This window comes from Bos indicus x Bos taurus, chromosome 10, assembly GCF_003369695.1.
Source record: "Bos indicus x Bos taurus breed Angus x Brahman F1 hybrid chromosome 10, Bos_hybrid_MaternalHap_v2.0, whole genome shotgun sequence".
NCBI classification, from domain to species: domain Eukaryota; kingdom Metazoa; phylum Chordata; class Mammalia; order Artiodactyla; family Bovidae; genus Bos; species Bos indicus x Bos taurus.
Genome location: NC_040085.1, coordinates 59,360,581 through 59,381,689, shown reverse-complemented (window position 1 = coordinate 59,381,689; position 21,109 = coordinate 59,360,581). Strand labels below are relative to the sequence as shown.

The 21,109-nt window shown below is 37.2% G+C and overlaps 1 protein-coding gene across 7 annotated transcripts in view; it reads left to right on the top strand.

Annotated features, from left to right (window-relative positions):
• The window catches only part of FERMT2 (fermitin family member 2), a 77,110-nt gene that overhangs the window by 43,739 nt on the left and 12,262 nt on the right, over positions 1-21,109 (top strand). For 4 of the 7 annotated variants that reach the window (XM_027554130.1, XM_027554129.1, XM_027554131.1 and 1 more), the window contains exons 5-11: positions 11,334-11,366; positions 11,695-11,920; positions 12,284-12,386; positions 14,734-14,841; positions 18,255-18,389; positions 19,095-19,144; positions 20,413-20,537. In XM_027554130.1, coding sequence (XP_027409931.1) covers positions 11,334-11,366; positions 11,695-11,920; positions 12,284-12,386; positions 14,734-14,841; positions 18,255-18,389; positions 19,095-19,144; positions 20,413-20,537 — 780 coding nt within the window. The remainder of the gene's footprint in view (positions 1-11,333; positions 11,367-11,694; positions 11,921-12,283; positions 12,387-14,733; positions 14,842-18,254; positions 18,390-19,094; positions 19,145-20,412; positions 20,538-21,109) is intronic. The other 3 variants (XM_027554134.1, XM_027554132.1, XM_027554135.1) reach the window with 1 other exon arrangement.

The following is a 21,109-nucleotide window of genomic DNA, read 5'->3' as shown; positions in this document are numbered from 1 at the left end:
ATCAGAGTCTTTTCCAATGAGTCAACTCTTCGCATGAGGTGGCCAAAGTACTGCAGTTTCAGCTTTAGCATCATTCCTTCCAAAGAAATCCCAGGGCTGATCTCCTTCAGAATGGATGGGTTGGATCTCCTTGCAGTCCAAGGGACTCTCAAGAGTCTTCTCCAACACCACAGTTCAGAAGCATCAATTCTTCGGCATTCAGCCTTCTTCACAGTCCAACTCTCACATCCATACATGACCACAGGAAAAACCATAGCCTTGATTAGGCGAACCTTTGTTGGCAAAGTAATGTCTCTGCTTTTGAATATGCTGTCTAGGTTGGTCATAACTTTCCTTCCAAGGAGTAAGCGTCTTTTAATTTCGTGGCTGCAATCACCATCTGCAGTGATTTTGGAGCCCCCAAAAATAAAGTCTGACACTGTTTCCCCATCTATTTCCCATGAAGTGATGGGACCCGATGCCATGATCTTCGTTTTCTAAATGTTGAGCTTTAAGCCAGCTTTTTCACTCTCCACTTTCACTTTCATCAAGAGGCTTTTTAGTTCCTCTTCACTTTCTGCCAGAAGGGTGGTGTCATCTGCATATCTGAGGTTATTGATATTTCTCCCGGCAATCTTGATTCCAGCTTGTGCTTCTTCCAGCCCAGCGTTTCTCGTGATGGACTCTGCATATAAGTTAAATAAGCAGGGTGATAATATACAGCCTTGATGTACTCCTTTTCCTATTTGGAACCAGTCTGTTGTTCCATGTCCAGTTCTAACTGTTGCTCCCTGACCTGCATACAGATTTCTCAAGAGGCAGATCAAGTGGTCTGCTATTCCCATCTCTTTCAGAATTTTCCATATTTTATTGTGATACACACAGTCAAACACTTTGGCATAGGCAATAAAGCAGAAATAGATGTTTTTCTGGAACTCTCTTGCTTTTTCCATGATCCAGCGGATGTTGGCAATTTGATCTCTGGTTCCTCTGCCCTTTCTCCCTTCCAAGTACTAACCAGGCCCGACCCTGCTTAGCTTCCGAGATCAAACGAGGTCGGGCGCATTCAGGGTGGTATGGCCGTATACTCCTCTGCCCTTTCTAAAACCAGCTTGAACATCAGGAAGTTCATGGTTCACATATTGCTGAAGCCTGGCTTGGAGAATTTTGAGCATTACTTTACTAGCGTGTGAGATGAGTGCAATCGTGCGGTAGTTTGAGCATTCTTTGGCATTGCCTTTCTTTGGGATTGGAATGAAAACTGACCTTTTCCAGTGTTGTGGCCCCTGCTGAGTTTTCCAAATTTGCTGGCATATTGAGTGCAGCACTTTCACAGCATCATCTTCCAGGATTTGAAATAGCTCAACTGGAATTCCATCACCTCCACTAGCTTTGTTCGTAGTGATACTTTCTAAGGCCCACTTGACTTCACATTCCAGGATGTCTGGCTCTAGGTCAGTGATCACACCATCGTGATTATCTGGGTTGTGAAGATTTTTTTTGTACAGTTCTTCTGTGTATTCTTGCCACCTCTTCTTAGTATCTTTTGCTTCTGTTAGGTCCATACCATTTCTGTCCTTTATCGAGCCCATCTTTGCATGAAATGTTCCCTTGGTATCTCTAATTTTCTTGAAGAGATCTCTAGTCTTTCCCATTCTGTTGTTTTCCTCTATTTCTTTGCACTGATTGCTGAGGAAGGCTTTCTTATCTCTTCTTGCTATTCTTTGGAACTGCATTCAGATGCTTATATCTTTCCTTTTCTCCTTTGCTTTTCGCTTCGCTTCTTTTCACAGCTATTTGTAAGGCCTGTCCAGACAGCCATTTTGCTTTCTTGCATTTCTTTTCCATGGGGATGGTCTTGATCCCTGTCTCCTGTACAGTGTCACGAACCTCAGTCCATAGTTCATCAGGCACTCTGTCTATCAGATCTAGGCCCTTAAATCTATTTCTCACTTCCACTGTATAATCATAAGGGATTTGATTTAGGTCAGACCTGAATGGTCTAGTGGTTTTCCCTAGTTTCTTCAATTTAAGTCTGAATTTGGCAATAAGGAGTTCATGGTCTGAGCCACAGTCAGCTCCTGGTCTTGTTCTTGCTGACTGTATAGAGCTTCTCCATCTTTGGCTGCAAAGAATATAATCAATCTGATTTCGGTGTTGACCATCTGGTGATGTCCATGTGTAGAGTCTTCTCTTGTGTTGTTGGAAGAGGGTGTTTGTTATGATATATTCTTTTTCAGGTTCTTTTCCCTTATAGGTTATTAAAAAATATTGAGTACAGTTCCCTGTGCTGTACAGTGGGTCTTCCTGTGTGTTTTTGATATCTGTATAAATGGACTGAATAGTCTGGAGAGTGGTCAGGTTAAAGAACGCTCTCCTTCTGCATCTTTTCCCTCAGTCTTTAAATCATCACTAGAGTCTGTCATGTGCGGATCATCGTGTCAGGTGTTAGTAGTTGAATCAATAATAAGAAAAGCTGGTTCTGTGCTCAGGAAAAGTCAAAAGGAGACTTGTACCTTAACTTGCCTCAGTTCTCGGCATTGCAGAAATTGGAGGGTTTTTTTAGCATTTAGTTCCATTTTGGGTGTATTTTGTGGAAACCACCACTAATTTAGTTAAGACATTATTACTTTTATCAGGTTACTTAAAACTTCTATGCTTTTCATACGCTAGTGTCTTAGTGCCTCTCTTGTTTCTTGAAGAAGCTTTCTCAGATTTCCTTCCGTTACCTCCCCAACCTGAATTAGGTATCCTGCTGTCATAAGTCACCAGACTTCTCTGTGTTTGGTATTATATCATGTGTTTTCCCCTAATAATTGTGAGGTCCTGCATGAAGAGACTGTTTCTTACCTTTCTGTTACTAGGAACTAACAGCGTATGTCATACAGTAGGAACATGGGCAGTGTCTGTTGAGAAGTTAGATGACTATCAATTAGATTACATGATTCTTTGGTTCCTGAAAATTTATTTTCCATGTTTCGATTGGCTGCACATTTATAAATCAGTTTCTTAGGATAGATCTTAGAAGCAAATAAATAAACTTAATTTTGCTAATTCAGTTCATTCTTATTTTTTAAAATTCTGGGGTCATGATGATGGCAATGATAGTAAACAATGAACACAGACTTATGTATGCCCAGAACTATTTCACGCACTTTACCCGTGGAAACTCATTTAATCCTCACTACATCCCATCGAAGTAGATTGTTATTATTCACATATAAGGATGAAAATATGGCACAGTAAGATTCAGTTCACTCGCTCAATCATGTCTGGCTCTTTGTTAACAGTAAGGTTAGGAGCCATAAAAAAGGCCAAGCACCAAAGAATTGATGCTTTCCAATTGTGGTGCTGGAGAAAACTCTTGAGAGACCCTTGGACTACAAGGAGAGCAAACCAGTCGATCCTAAAGGAAATCAATCCTGAATGTTCATTAGAAGGACTAATACTGAATCTCCAATACTCTGGCTATGTGATGCGAAGAGCCGACTCACTGGAAAAGACCCTGAAACTGGGAAAGACTGAGGGCAGGAGAAGAGGGAAGCCAAGGATGAGATGGATAGATAGCATCATCAACTCAGTGGACGTGAATTTGAGCAAACTCTGGGAGATAGTGAAGGACATGGAAATCTGGCATGCTACAGTCTATGGGGTCACAAAGAGTCAGACATAGCTACTGAACAGCAAAGATTAGGAACATCTAAGGTCACACACCTTGTAACCTTTATGTCACTGCTCATGTACTGATTATATCTGGGAGCTACCAAGAAATACGGTAGTCCTTACTCTTAAGTAATTTATAGGCAGTGGGAAACCATAGTTACTGTATTTAAAGAGGTAATACATAAATGTTAAATGAATATTATAGAAATAATGTTGTAAGAATTCAGAAGACAAAACAATTCCAAGTAGGGTGTATTCAGTTTTCAGGTTGGGAAAGTAAGTTTGTGAATTGGCTAGGATTCCAGTGGCTAGGATTTTGATAAGAAGAATAGGTGATCCAAGTAGAAAGAATGATATTAACAAAGAACATCCTGGCAAAAGAAAAGTACAAGATGTGTAAAGAAACCATTTGAGCCAGTTCATGGGGGAGAGACCTCCAAGGAACTTTTGGATCACACTGGAGGGTATTTAATGTCAGGCTGAGGAATATAGGCTAGTGCATTGTAGAGTCACTGGTTTCTGAATATGGTACAAAATGAGCAAATCATTACTTAGAAAGAATATCAATTTTAATTCCAGTAAAATGTGGAGGAGGGAATGAGGGGAAAGAGTAGTGGTAGAGCCTACAGACTGAGGAAGCCAAGAGAGTAAAAGAATGTGTCTGTCATTAGAATACAATTGAAATCTGATTTAGACTTGATGGTTTATGTAGATGAAGCCATGTGACAGTAGACAGACTCTCTGCTTTCAGTTGTTTTTTGTTTGTTTATTTGTTTAAATGAAAACTCACTCAGTTCTTAAGATGAAGAACTACATAGAAAGGTATATTTATGGGATGGTTTTAGAGTGGTTGAAATCAGGCAGGGTTGGTCTTAGAACTGCAAGGAAGAGCTTTTATATAGTGCTTTAAGAAAAAGACAATTAGAGACAAAAGATAATGAATTAAGACAAGGGAAAGCTACAAATATTTTAGAGTAAGTAACTGTGGGTTTCTTTTCTTTCTTGTTTTAAATTGAGGTGTTACATATAGTAAAATGAACAGATTTTAAATTATAGATTAATATTTGCCAATGCATACAACTTGTCACCACCCAGAACTAGGTATGGCATGTAACATGATACCAAGACCCCAGAAGGCCTTTTGCATGCCTTTTCCTGTGCCTCTCTCACCACAGAATAGTGTTGGGCTGGTTCTTGCACCTCATGTGAATGGAGTCATATACTGGTGTGCTCTCTTGTGTCTGTGAAGTGACTGTTTTCAGTTGAAGGAGTTTTTTTTTTTTTTTTTTTAATAGGTTTAGTTGTCTACATCCAAACAGTTTAAAAACATTTGAGGAGTTGATGTGAAATGCTAAGAAAGTACACAAAGATAATGATATGTAGAGGACTGATTATCTATAGAGAAGTCCCATACACACATGAAAAGTAATAAGAGATTAATTTTTAAAAGAAATACTAAATATCAAGTTTGCCTGCTTTTATGATTTGTTGGTCATATTAGTCAATGTTTGGACCAAATGCTGACAGATTTGATCAGTTGCATATTATGTTCATATAAATAGCAACAGGTCTGTACATCTCAGCTTATGACGTCTTCTGGGGGTCAGACACTGTGCTCAGTGCCACACAGAGGTTCCTGTACTGCAGGCTTGGTAAGGCATAGGTGTAATTTTCATTCTACTGAGGCAGAAACAGGCTCAGTTTCCTTTAGTGCCTATGTGCTTCCTGAATTATGAGCATCTATGTGAGCATGGTTAGCAATTATGTATTTATGTGTTTGTGTATTTTCATTTCATCCTTACAGAATATCTGTGATTTTGGTGGCATTATCCCCACTTTACTTACAAGGAAAGAACATTACAAGGGTTAAGTAATTGGCCCAAGGTCACAAAGCTAATCAGGACACAGCTAGGATTCAAATCCAGATTGGTCTGGGTCTAGCACTCATATGTCAAACCATTATGTAACATCATTTCTCCATTATTTAATATTTAAAGGTGAATACTTTGTGAAATATTGGTGTGTAAATTGTACTTCAACAAAGCTTTTTTTATTTAATGTTTAAAAAGGTAAAGGATCATGAGTGAATTAGCGATTCTCAGGCTTTAGTCAGATTCTTACACAGAAATATGATAAAATTCTGAGTGTTTACATACCTTGTTTACAGGCTGTGCTCAGGTGACACACTCTCTACTGCTTTGCCACTTGCTGGCTGTAACTAGGTAAATATCTATTCTCCAAGTACCTGTGAGGAGGGAACCATTTGAAGTAGCATGATCCCATGTCTGGGGAAAACAATTTTTCCATGTAAATTAACTTTACTGTTTAGTGCTGATTTACAGATCTGACAGAATGTGGTCCACTGTAGAAGGGAATGGCAAACCACTTCAGTATTCTTGCCTTGAGAACCCCATGAATAGTGTGAAAAGGCAAAATGATAGGATACTGAACTCCCCAGGTCAGTAGGTGCCCAATATGCTACTGGAGATCAGTGGAGAAATAACTCCAGAAAGAATGAAGAGATGGAGCCAAAGCAAAAAGAATACCCAGCTGTGGATGTGACTGGTGATAGAAGCAAGGTCCGATGCTGTAAAGAGCAATATTGCATAGGAACCTGGAATGTCAGATCCATGAATCAAGGCAAATTGGAAGTGATCAAACAAGAGATGGCAAGAGTGAACGTTGACATTCTAGGAATCAGCGAACTCATATGGACTTGAATGGGTGAATTTAACTCAGATGACCAGTATATCTACTACTGAGGGCAGGAATCTCTCAGAAGATATGGAGTAGCCATCATGGTCAACAAAAGAGTCCGAAATGCAGTACTTGGATGCAATCTCAAAAATGACAGAATGATCTCTGTTCATTTCCAAGGCAAACCATTCAGTATCACAGTAATCCGAGTCTATGCCCCAACCAGTAACGCTGAAGAAGCTGAAGTTGAATGGTTCTGTGAAGACCTACAAGACCTTTTAGAACTAACACCCAAAAAAGATGTCCTTTACATTATAGGGGACTGGAATGCAAAAGTAGGAAGTCAAGAAACACATGGAGTAACAGGCAAATTTGGCCTTAGAATACGGAATGAAGCAGGGCAAAGACTAATAGAGTTTTTCCAAGAAAATGCACTGGTCATAACAAACACCCTCTTTCAACAATACAAGAGAAGACTGTACACATGGACATCACCAGATGGTCAACACCGAAATCAGATTGATTATATTCTTTGCAGCCAAAGATGGAGAAGCTCTATACAGTCAGCAAGAACAAGACCAGAAGCTGACTGTGGCTCAGACCATGAACTCCTTATTGCCAAATTCAGACTTAAATTGAAGAAACTAGGGAAAACCACTAGACCATTCAGGTCTGACCTAAATCAAATCCCTTATGATTATACAGTGGAAGTGAGAAATAGATTTAAGGGCCTAGATCTGATAGACAGAGTGCCTGATGAACTATGGACTGAGGTTCGTGACATTGTACAGGAGACAGGGATCAAGACCATCCCCATGGAAAAGAAATGCAAGAAAGCAAAATGGCTGTCTGGGGAGGCCTTACAAATAGCTGTGAAAAGAAGCGAAGCGAAAAGCAAAGGAGAAAAGGAAAGATATAAGCATCTGAATGCAGTTCCAAAGAATAGCAAGAAGAGATAAGAAAGCCTTCCTCAGCAATCAGTGCAAAGAAATAGAGGAAAACAACAGAATGGGAAAGACTAGAGATCTCTTCAAGAAAATTAGAGATACCAAGGGAACATTTCATGCAAAGATGGGCTCGATAAAGGACAGAAATGGTATGGACCTAACAGAAGCAAAAGATATTAAGAAGAGGTGGCAAGAATACACAGAAGAACTGTACAAAAAAGATCTTCATGACCCAGATAATCACGATGGTGTGATCACTGACCTAGAGCCAGACATCCTGGAATGTGAAGTCAAGTGGGCCTTAGAAAGCATCACTACAAACAAAGCTAGTGGAGGTGATGGAATTCCAGTTGAGCTATTTCAAATCCTGGAAGATGATGCTGTGAAAGTGCTGCACTCAATATGCCAGCAAATTTGGAAAACTCAGCAGGGGCCACAGCACTGGAAAAGGTCAGTTTTCATTCCAATCCCAAAGAAAGGCAATGCCAAAGAATGCTCAAACTACCGCACAATTGCACTCATCTCACACGCTAGTAAAGTAATGCTCAAAATTCTCCAAGCCAGGCTTCAGCAATATGTGAACCATGAACTTCCTGATGTTCAAGCTGGTTTTAGAAAAGGCAGAGGAACCAGAGATCAAATTGCCAACATCTGCTGGATCATGGAAAAAGCGAGAGAGTTCCAGAAAAACATCTATTTCTGCTTTATTGCCTATGCCTAAGCCTTTGACTGTGTGGATCACAATAAACTGTGGAAAATTCTTCAAGAGATGGGAATAGCAGCCCACGTGATCTGCCTCTTGAGAAATCTGTATGCAGGTCAGGAAGCAACAGTTAGAACTGGACATGGAACAAGAGACTGGTTCCAAATAGGAAAAGGAGTACATCAAGGCTGTATATTGTCACCCTGTTTATTTAACTGATATGCAGAGTACATCATGAGAAATGCTGGACTGGAAGAAACACAAGCTAGAATCAAGATTGCCGGGAGAAATATCAATAACCTGAGATATGCAGATGACACCACCCTTATGGCAGAAAGTGAAGAGGAACTCAAAAGCCTCTTGATGAAAGTGAAAGTGGAGAGTGAAAAAGTTGGCTTAAAGCTCAACATTCAGAAAACGAAGATCATGGCATCGGGTCCCATCACTTCATGGGAAATAGATGGGGAAACAGTGTCAGACTTTATTTTGGGGGGCTCCAAAATCACTACAGATGGTGACTGCAGCCATGAAATTAAAAGACGCTTACTCCTTGGAAGGAAAGTTATGACCAACCTAGATAGCATATTCAAAAGCAGAGATGTTACTTTGCCCACAAAGTTTCTTCTAGTCAGGGCTATGGTTTTTCCTGTGGTCACGTATGGATGTGAGAGTTGGACTGTGAAGAAGGCTGAGTGCCGAAGAATTGATGCTTTTGAACTGTGGTGTTGGAGAAGACCCTTGAGAGTCCCTTGGACTGCAAGGAGATCCAACCAGTCCATTCTGAAGGAGATCAGCCCTGGGATTTCTTTGGAAGGAATGATGCTAAAGCTGAAACTGCAGTACTTTGGCCACCTCATGCGAAGAGTTGACTCATTGGAAAAGACTCTGATGCTGGGAGGGATTGGGGGCAGGAGGAGAAGGGGACGACAGAGGATGAGATGGCTGGATTGCATCACCGACTCGATGGACGTGAGTCTGGGTGAACTCCAGAAGTTGGTGATGGACAGGGAGGCCTGGCGTGCTGTGATTCATGGGATCGCAAAGAGTCGGACACGACTGAGTGACTGAACTGAACTGAAATCAAGATTTACTATGGAAGTAGAAAATTATTTCATTAGGAACTTTTCTAGGAAATCTTAAAGGCAGGTCGACAAAGGAAAAGTCGGTCCTAAGGTAATCGAGAAAATCAGGAAAATCACCATGCAGGATACCATTGTTCCTAACTAAAATTTGCCATTTTAAACATCAAAGCATTTTTTAAAAACTATTCTTTAATTATAAAAGTAATGAGTCTTTAATATTTATAGTAGGTGGTCCATACTGTAGTGCTTGTTAAATAAAGTCTTTGTTTTTCACCCTTATAGTTTTTAAGTTATCATTCTGTGGTGTCCAGCAAACTCATATATTTTGTTGCTGAGTACATATGCCACCTCATCGTACCCTTTATTAGTTTTCTGCTTCAAATATTTAATTTGAAATAAAATTAAGTTGGGCAATCAGGTTTAAATTGGGCAATCAGGAGTACAGGCTGGTTGAGATTGTCACTGAACTGGGACTTAAAAGGAGTTTAAAATGCACATACCCTCTGATCTAGTGCTGCTAGAATTGGGAAATAAGTATAAAAATGGTTATTGGAGTGCACTGTTTGCAGTAGCAGTGGTGACATCAGTAATAAAACTCTAAAATGAATAAATGCACACCGATTGGAAATGGCTTAAATAAGTTATGGTACCTGGGAGGCAGTGTGTTTAGCTGCAGTCGAGTCGGACTGCTGATTTATAGCTTGGCTCTGCAACTTAATAGTTCTTGACACTGGACAAATATATGAACTTCTCTGTGCCTCAGTTTGCTCCTCTCAAATGACGACATATGAGCTATTACTGTAGGCTGCCTAACAACAAATAGCAAAATGAAATGAAAGTATGGAATGTAGATTATACAAAGTATAGGTAAATAAGAAGGAAGGGAATCGATTGAATGGCTGATATTAGGTGTTGCGTAACGTAGGGAAATAGATTTTGTTTTAGAAACTTCATAAAGAAGTTTCATTTCCACACCTTATTTACATGTATCGTCTATAGCAGAATTTTCCTTTGCACATTTGAGCTGGAGTATTGTTCTCAGCCCTTTTATAAGTAATTCTTTCACAAAATACCCTTGTATTTTAAGGTTCTTTGCTTTACAACTAAATATTCCAGTTTTCTTCCTCAAAGGCTAAAAGGCAACATTACAGCCTTCTTTGTTTCTTCACATTCTACATGTTCACGTTCTACAAATTGTTTTAGTATTCTTTGGGAGAACACATTTAGAGGTATCAAATCAGATAACCCTGTGGTTAGTAAAATTTTTTTTTTGATTTGTTTTTTTATTTTTTTACTTTATGTTCTCTTCCTAGACTCTGTCTTGACAACTTTAAACATCTCTAGCCTTACCATCACTTTTTCATGGGTAGTTGTTTCTATCATTCTGTGCTTATGGGTGGTGTATAGTTAGAGATGACAGGAAAGAAATTCCTAAGCATATTCCTAAGTTAGGTAAGGAAAACAGCTATTTCATTAACAGCATCCATTAACAATGTGACACCCATTTATACATTTTCTTTTTAAAAATTATTACTACAGGATAAAATATATTAACAGAGTTGAAACTTTGAAGGGGATGTGCTTTTGCTTAATGTCATTCTGAATTTTTTTTTAAAGTCTTTATCAAGTCTCAATTTTTGTGGTTTAAATGACAGAGAATAGATCATCACTGGACTAATTTAAAAAATTTTTTTAATGTAGCCTCTTTTTTTAAAATAAGTATTTAAAAAAATGTATGCCTAGCCCTTTAACACTAAGGAAGCTGAAGATTAAAAAGATAACATCTCTGTAACTTCAGGGGATTAAATATAAAATGCACTTTTGTTAGCCTCTTTCTAGGGCAAAATTTATATATCCTTTTGCTTTAATATTTTATTTGTAACTGTTGGAGCCAGTTCAACTATTCATTGAGAAAACAACAACATAAAATTATTATCTTAATTTATGTGAATTTATTCAGTTACATTGAGCTGTCTTAAAACAGGGTATGGTGATTTCAGAGGGTGATAAATATACATGTTTGTCACTAAACACGTGCCAAGAGCACAACCTCATTTTTTTGCGTTGAACAAAAGCTCATTTTAGGTTATAGCTTCTAAGGTTCTTTACTCTTAAATTCACTTAAAATATTTATTTCAGTTTATGATTCACAGGAAAATCTGTTTTCCTTTTCCTATTTTCTTTTCATTTTCATTCTTTGTTTCTGTCTTCTATTGTTGCCTTTCCTTTACCTTCTGAACTCCTTTCTTTCCTTTTCTATAGGCACTGATGTTCTTTACATTGGCCCTCTGAAAGGTGAGCCTTGGCACAATTAAAAAACAAAAGTGTTGGTCTGTCTGCTTCAGCAATATCCTTAACGTATTCTAACTCTCTTGAACTGTTTTCCCTAGAATTTCTACCAACTTAATTATATTTTTGACCTTATTGTTACATGTTCTTAATGCTATTCAAGTAAAGTTAATTTCACATGTTTCTAAGACAGGTAAAATAATGTACTAAAGCTTTCCCTTCCAGAACGAAGTTTGTGTTTCACAATGTGTTATACATCATTATAGCATGTATTACTGGAAACTAAGATAACTATCCTTCATACTTACTACCTATTTTTCACATTATTTATTAGGAAGTATATATTCAAGCCCAGGACTTTATAGTAAAACAATGACCCCTACTTACGATGCTCATGATGGAAGCCCCTTGTCACCAACTTCTGCTTGGTTTGGTGACAGTGCTTTGTCAGAAGGCAACCCTGGTATACTTGCTGTCAGTCAGCCGATAACATCACCAGAAATCTTGGCGAAAATGTTCAAACCTCAAGCCCTTCTTGACAAAGCAAAAATCAACCAAGGGTAAGTTTTTGTTTCATTTGTTGTTGTTTTGCTATTATAAATTACAAGGTTTTTTTAAGTGAAGCATAGTTGATTTACAATATAGTGTTTCAGTTGTGCAGCACAGCAGTTCAGTTTCATATATATGCATGTGTGTCTGTCTGTCTGTATGTACAACTGAACACAGTTATACAATAGGTCCTTGCTGATTGTCTTATTTTATAAATAGTAGTTTGTATATGTTAATCCTAGCCTCCTAATTTATCCCTCCCAACCAGGGTAAGTTTCAAAATATAGATACAATTTAAGAATTTCTTTATCTACATAGAGGTAGAAAGTTAATTCTGTCTTGCTCTGTTCCACTGTGTTTGTTAATTTGTCCAGGTGGCTTGATTCCTCAAGATCTCTCATGGAACAAGATGTGAAGGAAAATGAGGCCTTGCTGCTCCGATTCAAGTATTACAGCTTTTTTGATTTGAATCCAAAGGTACCGAGGGTTTAGAGGGGTCTCTTTTTGTTTCTCTTTGTTTCTTGGAAGTTGGTGGGTTAAGGAATTGCTTGGATATGGATAGCAAGTCTTGAATATAATATTAGAAACTCAAAACTTTGGACACAATTGCCGGTATTTTAAAGAAGTCTATTGTTTTAGTAGGTTGGAAGCATAACTGAACCGTTTTCTATTTGTTAAGATAATTGAATTGTTGGTTGATTTGTATTTTTAACTTGCTTTTATATTGAAATATAGTTGGTTAACAATGTTGTGGTAGTTGCTGGTGTATAACGAAGTAATTCAGTTATACATGTATCTGTTCTTTTTCAAATTCTTTTCCCATTTAGCTTGTTAGGTAATATTGAGCAGAGTTATCTGCGCTGTATAGTAGGTCCTTCTTGGTTATAACTTCTAAACACAGCAGTGTATACATGTCAGTCCCTAACTATTCTTTCTGCCACTCTTCCCCACTGGTAACCATAAGTTTGTTCTGTAAGGCTGTCTGTTTCTGTTTTATAAGTTCTTTGTACCACTTCTTTTTAGAATCTGCTTATAAGTGATATCATACCATACTTTTCTTTCTCTGTCTGACTTACCACTCAGTATGACAATCTGTTTCCTCCATGTTGCTGCAGATAGCATTATTTCATTCTTTTTTTAAAAAAGATTTCTGTATTTTATTTTAGTTTTGGCTGCACTGGGTCTTTGTTGCTGTGCGTGCTGGGCTTTCTCTAGTTGTGGCGCGCAGGCTTCTCTTGTTGCAGACCACAGGCTCTAGAGCGCATGAACTCAGTAGTTGTGGTGCTCAGGCTTAGTTGCTCTGCAGTATGTGGGATCTTCTGGACCAGGGATTGAACTGGTGTCCCCAGCATTACAACGCATATTCTTAACCACTGGATCACCAGGGAAACCCTGTTTTATTCTTTTTAATGATATTAATTATTAATATTATTAATTAATATTACGATATTAATATTCATAATATTCCATTGTATATATGTGTGCCACATCCTCTTTATCCATTCTTCTGTTGATGGATATTAGGTTGCTTCCATGTCTTGGCTATTGTAAGCAGTGCTGCAATGAATATAAGCTTGCGTGTATCCTTTTTGACCATGTTTTTCTTTGGATGTATGCCCAGGAGTGGGATTGCGGGATCATATGGTAGCTCCATCTTTAGTTTTTTAAGGAATCTCCATACTGTGTTCCATGGTTTGTATTTACTACGGAGTTGGTAAAGTTAGTTTATGTTTTTTAACATCTCTCTTCAACTCTACTTTAGGTAGAAGAAAAGTTTTCTGAAAGATTACCTGTTCAGTTAATTTCAAATTTCTAATTACATATCCCAGATGTTGCTTCAAAAAAAATTTTTTTTAATTCTTTTTAAGTCTACATTTCTCTTAGTTTCACAGCCAAACATTGTAATATGTTTTTACTGTCAAGTGGTTGTCATCATCTCTGCTACTGAAATACTGTGCTTTTCTGATAAGATGAAATTTGCTATAAAATCTGGAGTGTTTCCCCCAGAAAACACATGACAGAGATTTGGATCTTTTGCTTTCGTATCATCCTTGTGGGTGGGGGGACTTCTCTTGTCTGCCCGTCATACTTTTCATGTCTAGATTATAGCCTAGATTTTAATGTATATATTTATCATCTTAAATTATGTGCTTAAATAATACTTTGTACAACACTAAAATGTATATAGAATTATAAAAAATCATTTTAATTCTTTTTTAGGCTATATCACACCTAATTTTGGTAAACCCAAAGTTTTCTGGGAACACAGTTACATTTGCATGGGGTAGGAAGGGGCTATGCATTTTGTTACTATTCTAAGATATATTACTACTAGTTTTTATTAATATAACTGGATAATTCAGTAACACTTAAGTCTTTTCCACAAATGTGTGTGTGCCCTTTATTTTGAATTTTTAAAATAATTCCTGTTTCCAAGGACCTGCTACTTTGTCTGGGTATACATTTCCACAGTAAGCAAGATATTCCCTGAAATAATTAATTTACTCTGTGATTATGACATGTTAGTGTAAGTTGCAAAACAATACTGAAAAGCAGTCAGTTCTGCCTTACTTTAATGTCTTCAAGTTAAATTCCTTTTGTTAAGGGCCAGTATACCTAATGGTTATTACCCTGGAAAATAACATACAGAATCTACTTCTAATACTGAATATGTAAAAATCTTTTGGCATATTTTAATGCCATTTTTAATGAAAAAATAGAGATGGTGTATATAGATATGTATAACCCTAAGAGTAGCTTTTTTCCTTATTGCTAATGTTAAAGGTAACATATTACAGAAGAATTGTGTCTCCTTTTGCTGCAGTATGATGCAATCAGAATCAATCAGCTTTATGAGCAGGCCAAGTGGGCTATTCTCTTGGAAGAAATTGAATGCACCGAAGAAGAAATGATGATGTTTGCAGCCTTGCAGGTAGTGAAGAGTATTGGTAAATTAGACTTTAAAGGGGAATGGGTAGGGGATTATTTACATGGTAAAGTGGCATAGTAATTCCAGTAGTATTTTGATATAATGTTTTATTTTTTGCTATGTAGAAAGTGAATAGACACTTAGAAGGCAAAATATGTGAATTTAATTTTTTTTGTCTTATGTAAGAGTTTAGTGGCATACTTAAATATTTAATTACTTTTCTATATTTTCCGACCCCCAGATCTATATTAGCTTAAAGCTATCCATTTTTCCCCTGGAAATAAAATCCATATTAAAATTCAGATTTCTGCAATGAAGCCTTGCATAACTTCGTAAATAACTGGGAATGGTACTATTTATAAAATGGGCTATGGCAGAAATTAATACCTTTTAAGATGATAAAATTTTATTAGACTAGTGAAACTAAACATAAATAAGTCTTTAGAATGATAATTCCTTAAGAAGCAAGTAACCAACATTAACAAATGTGGATCTTGCATACCACCTATTTCAGAATTATAGTAGGGCTTACTAAGAAATTGATGTCCACTGATCTCCCCTCTGGTAAAGTAATATTAGGACAGCACCCACAGTTCCGCATTCTTAGAGACACTGAGGTCTGACCACTAGATTAACCTTTCTAGATGAATCATTTCAGCTATCTAAGTGTTCTCGGATTATGGTGGAATTCCATTTTCGTGTAAAGTTCTGATTAAGTTGATGTTCTTTGAGTATTGTAAGCAAAAAGAACATTTAGTTTTGAATGTCTTTTACTTTAACAGTGATTTAATTCTTCATTAGAACACAAATAAAAATGCTCTCCATCTTCCATATTCTTCTTTGTACCCAGAAAAGTTTCTCAGTTAAGACTCACAACATTGTTTTTTTCAAGAGGAAGAACAGCTCATTTCTTCTCTGTTTATATTCTAAAAGAGGGAAATCAAAATGAACCCCAGATGGAAAATGAATGACAGATGAATTAGTTTAATTATTTATTTTCTAGAGACTTGCTTAATCAGTTAAGACTCTTCTTTATGTTTCTGGATCATTAAGGCTACCTGAAGAATTTCTTGAATTAAACTCTAGAACAGTTTTTGGAAGATATCTCACTTGGTTACAGCATTGTGTCTACATTTTTCCCACTTAGAGTAAGGGCTTTTAATTGTCTAGTGAAAATTTTGCTGATGACAAAGTAATAAGAAAACTTGTAAAATGTATATGGAGAAAACCACAGCTTTTCTTATATATTATTTCATTTTTAAAAAAAAAGCCAATAGTTACATGCAGTGCCCAGCACATAGTAGGTGTTCAAAAAGTAGTTACTGAATGAGTATACACATAGTCAAATTGTCACAGAAATGGGACTATTCTGCGGTTTTCCCCAGCTCCCACCCCATCCAGTAAACATTAGATATTCCATTTCAATTCAGTAGAAAAACACCTCAGAATGCTGGATTTTAATTCATGGAGACTAAATGCCCCAAAGCATAGCTTTCCCTGGACCATTTTAGAATCTAGATTCAGTGAGAGAAATTTGGACTACAAATCCCCTGAGTTGTTAGAAGCCTTCCCAGAGACTGACCAAAGCCTCTTGGAAGCCATCCAGCACAAGAACAGGGAAACTCGGAAAATATGGCAAGGAGATGCCTAGTATTTTTTATTTTAAACATAGGCTGCACCCTGAATTATTCTCTTATTAGAGCTTCTGGTTCCTTGTGTAAAATAAATCTACAATAGTAAAAAGAAACAAAGTACTTCAAAGTAAGAAGCTGTGGATTTTGAAAAGTTAGAAAAGTTAGTAACACTGTTTTTTAAGCATTTAGATCCAATCATGTAACATTTGAAAGCAAAGCTGGATTTTATGACCAGTCCCATTCACAGCCAGGATTTCTCCAGTATAACTCATAAGGACCTTCTGCATCAGATTCATCTAAGGCACTTAGCAGCCTGGGGCCCAGGCTGGACTCCAGATTTGCTGAGTCAAAATCTCTGAGGGTGAACCTAAGCATCTCTATGTTTAATCAGATCTCCATATGCTTCTTATTATACTCTGATATTTGAGACCACTGCCTGAGAGCCTCAACCTACCTCCTTCATGGTTTATGAATATGAAAGTTTCTACCATTATAAGGATCTCATTTCAGCACAACTGAAGATACAGCCAGAGAGTAGTAGTTGTTAGTTGCTAAGTTTGTGACCCCATAGACTATCCCAACTGTAATCCACAGACTATATAGCCCAGCTGTAGTCCTCTGTCCATGGGATTTCTCAGGCAAGAATACAGGAGTGGGTTGCCATTTGCTTCTCCAGGGGATCTTCCTGACCCAGGGGTCGAACCTGTGTCTCCTGCATTGGCAGGCGGATTCTTTACTACCGAGCCACGAGGGACCATAGCTAGAGACTAGTCATTATTAATTCACTAAATCTTAAAATGGAGGAACCTCTTGGCCTCTATTAGTTAATTAGATAATTGGCCTCAGCATTAGTTTACTAATTGTTCCCATGAACAGATTGTATTTGGTGAATGAATCCTTAAGAAACAATGATTGCTACTTATTTAGTGGTCTGAAAGATAAATGATTAAGTGATTTAAAAGTTCTGCTTAACTTTGTATAAAACCTCCTAAGTTTAGCCTCAGAATCTAAACATTAATATTTGTTTTAAACCATTTATCTAAGTGTGTTTAAAATCATGACTAGTTTTACACCCAAAGATTTTTTTATGTACATATAGGAGGACTTACCACTACTTATTATGTATATACATATATGTATATGCGAGTATTCATGTGTGTCAGGGTGGTGTATGTATTCACATATAAACATGTTTATTCTTATGTATAAATGACAATGTAAATTAGGTTTTCAGCATTGAATTGAAGATGGGGAGGCAGTGGAACTTTAGTTTTCAACATAATAGCGATAACTAACTTCCCGCTGCAGGGTAATAGTACCTAGCAGTAATAAGTAGTAATAGTAGTAAGATAAGTAAGTAAGATAAGATAATCAGTGTTAATGCATTTATTCAGACCTTATGCATAGTCTGTTCAATTCATCCAGTACCTGTTGCTTCTAGCTTGCGTGCTAGACATGGAATACTGCAGGGGGGATGGAGCACTTAAAAGTCACTGCTCATGTAGAGTTCAGTGGAAGAGGTGTTAACTCTAAATCCTAGGGATTCCTAAACTGAATTCATTTGTGTTTGTCAAAAAAATCCTTTTTTGAATAAAGATTTATTAGCAAGTTTAGGACACTGATTTCAGGTGCCATGCCCATCATTTTTCTATCCTTCTAATTCTTGGGAGACTTTTAGCCTTTCAGATTAGGTGACAAAAGGCATTCAATATAGATACAGATAATAATCTCACTTAAAAATTCATAGTCAAAAAAGTCATTTAAATGTCACTTTGGTTTTAGTATCATATCAATAAGCTGTCGATCATGACGTCAGAGAATCATCTGAACAACAGCGACAAAGAAGTTGATGAAGTTGATGCTGCCCTTTCAGACCTGGAGATTACTTTGGAAGGGGGGAAAACATCAACAATTTTGGTAGGGTGAATCTTTTGCCTATTAATTTAGTCTGATGCTTGTACCTTTTTTTGGAATTAGGTTTTCATGAAATGTTTGGGACATATAGAGAAATATTTAATGCTTTAGAGAATACAGACATAGATTTTCCAGAAATTTTCAGGGAAGTTTTTTACATTAATACTGTTTAGTCTCTAGTGCTTCCAACACAGTAGAGAGAGATCCTCTGCCAGTACAGTCTGCATGTTCTCTTACAAGTAGTGGGAGAACATTTCCGCAGAGGAAAAGTTAACTTCAAGCCATGGTAAAATCCGTTTATTGATCTCCAAATTTGAAATATTATGAAAAGAAGAATAAATAGATCTCAGTAAAATTTTTAAATGCTTAGATATTAGTTATTACAGAAGAAACACTATTCTCAGGACTGTTAAGAGTCAGAAAATTTCTGTATGCAGCTATAAACAGTTTTAGTCATATTAGAATCAACACTACATTCTTATGGATTGTCTAAATGGCTGTATTGATCAAACTTTTAATAGCTTTTTATGCCATTTGAAAATACCTTTGTACTATATGACCATGTATATAATACCTTTAAAATCTTTATAATCTGTAATTTATGTAATTTTCCTTGTTGATTGAACAAGCTGGTTCTTAATATCAGATGCTAAACAGAGTTTCAGATTTTTTAAAAGTGAGAAAAAAATGTTTTCATTCTTTTCCTAGGGTGACATCACTTCCATTCCTGAACTTGCTGACTATATTAAAGTTTTCAAGTAAGTACAAAAGAGAAGGAATTCCAAACATTAATAAATAAATGTCAGTTTTATAGTCATGTTCACATTCTTGAAATTTATGTGACTGGCAAATGCATCTCTAAAAGCATTTGCCAGTTATTATGAAGACTAAATTATAACCCGGAAAAATTTTACCTTTAGAAAATTAAAATTCCTGTACTTATAAGTACTATACTTATAAAACTTATAAATAAGTACTGTACTTATAAAAATTTTACCTTTACAAAATTAAAATTCCTGTACTTATAAAACTTAAGTTGTTTTATCTGATAAACATTTTACTTAAGGCAGGGAGGAGATTGTATAACTTAGGTGGATTGCATCATGCAAATTCTGAAACATACGGTTCATATAAATCATCCTGCCTGGGTGAAAGCAGTACATAATGCACTGCTATTTTCTGTGGTTATTTCCTTGTTCAGAGCCCCAGAATTTATTGGATTCTATTCATTTGTTCATGGGATATTTTACAACAAGATTCCAGAGTATCTTATCTAGATTTTTAAATGGTTGGTCTAGTCATACTCCACAGAATCAAGATAAAGCAGAAAGAGGAAAGGAGGTGATATGGAATATAAGCTCTGGAATAAACCATTTATTGTAGCTGAACATAAAACAGCTCCACATAGTAACATTTCTAAGCTACTGACCTGATTTCAGATGCTGCTCCCTACCTCACTTTGTTTTCCTTTTACCCACCTTTTTCATCTACCTACAGTTTTCCTAATCCTCTTCCCCATGCTTCATGTTTGGCTTTGGAGTGGGAAGTGAAAGTCACCACTGCAGTACATCCCTAGAGATAAGCACTTCACGCACTTTAGACTTGCCAGGCAAACTTGCCTGTTTAGAGAGGCTCTGGAGGCAGCCCTGCGGACACCACGAACCTGCAGAACCCAGGAACCTTCCAGTTATTGACATTTCCTTCACTTTTACTTTCCTGTCCTTTCCATGTGACCTGCTAGTGATCGGGACAGTTACAACTGACAGAAACATGGGAATGTTATCCTTAGGGTCTTCCTCTGCCCACTCACTGTAATATCTCCTGAGCAGATTGAGTGGAAGAGGAAAATCCAATAACAGCAACAACTGAATATCACACACAAGACGAAAAGGGAACTGAACTCAGCATATATAAAACTTGGCCTCAGACTTTTAACATTGTGAGATTTTGCTGCTAAAATATAGCATTGATAAAGTTATTTCAAAAGTGTTTTTTTTTCCCCCTTCTAATTCTGTTCGACACATAGGCCAAAAAAGCTGACTCTAAAAGGTTATAAACAGTATTGGTGTACCTTTAAAGATACATCTATTTCTTGTTACAAGAGCAAAGAAGAATCCAGTGGCACACCAGCTCATCAGATGAACCTAAGAGGTAAGGAAAGCCTTGGAATGACTGTATTGATTGTAGAATATCTATTAGCTAATATTCACTAAACTTCTTTTTGCTGGGGGGTAAAGCTTTTAGCAGTTCCTTTTGCTCCTTTAGGTACTTTTTTTAAGTTCAGTATTAAGCTTCCCGTGAATATTTTGTTCTAATCTCTGTGCAGGCCTCACATGCAGGGTGTGTTTCTACTTTTATCCCAAGTAAATCTGTGGCGTCCCTTTTCTGTTCTTCAGCATGAGGACATGTAGGTTTTCTCATTCTGTGGGAGCCGCCCACATATCTATTTCAGATTCTGCCTCATTCTCATCTCTACTGTAGTCCTCTCCCAGTTTTCGCTGCTGTCTCCCTTCATCATCAGCATCCTGCTCCTCTTCCTCACCTTAACAGGTAACCAGCTGGTTCAGCTCAAGTCCCCAGTCTCTTGGCTTTCTGACTCACCAGTGGGTTAGCCATCGCAGGGTTTTAACTGAGGTCTTCCCCTTTCCCAACACCTCTCGCCTGCACAATTTTGTTGTCTTCAACAGTGCTCTCATCCTAGCTCCCGGGGCAGCCCCAGGAGC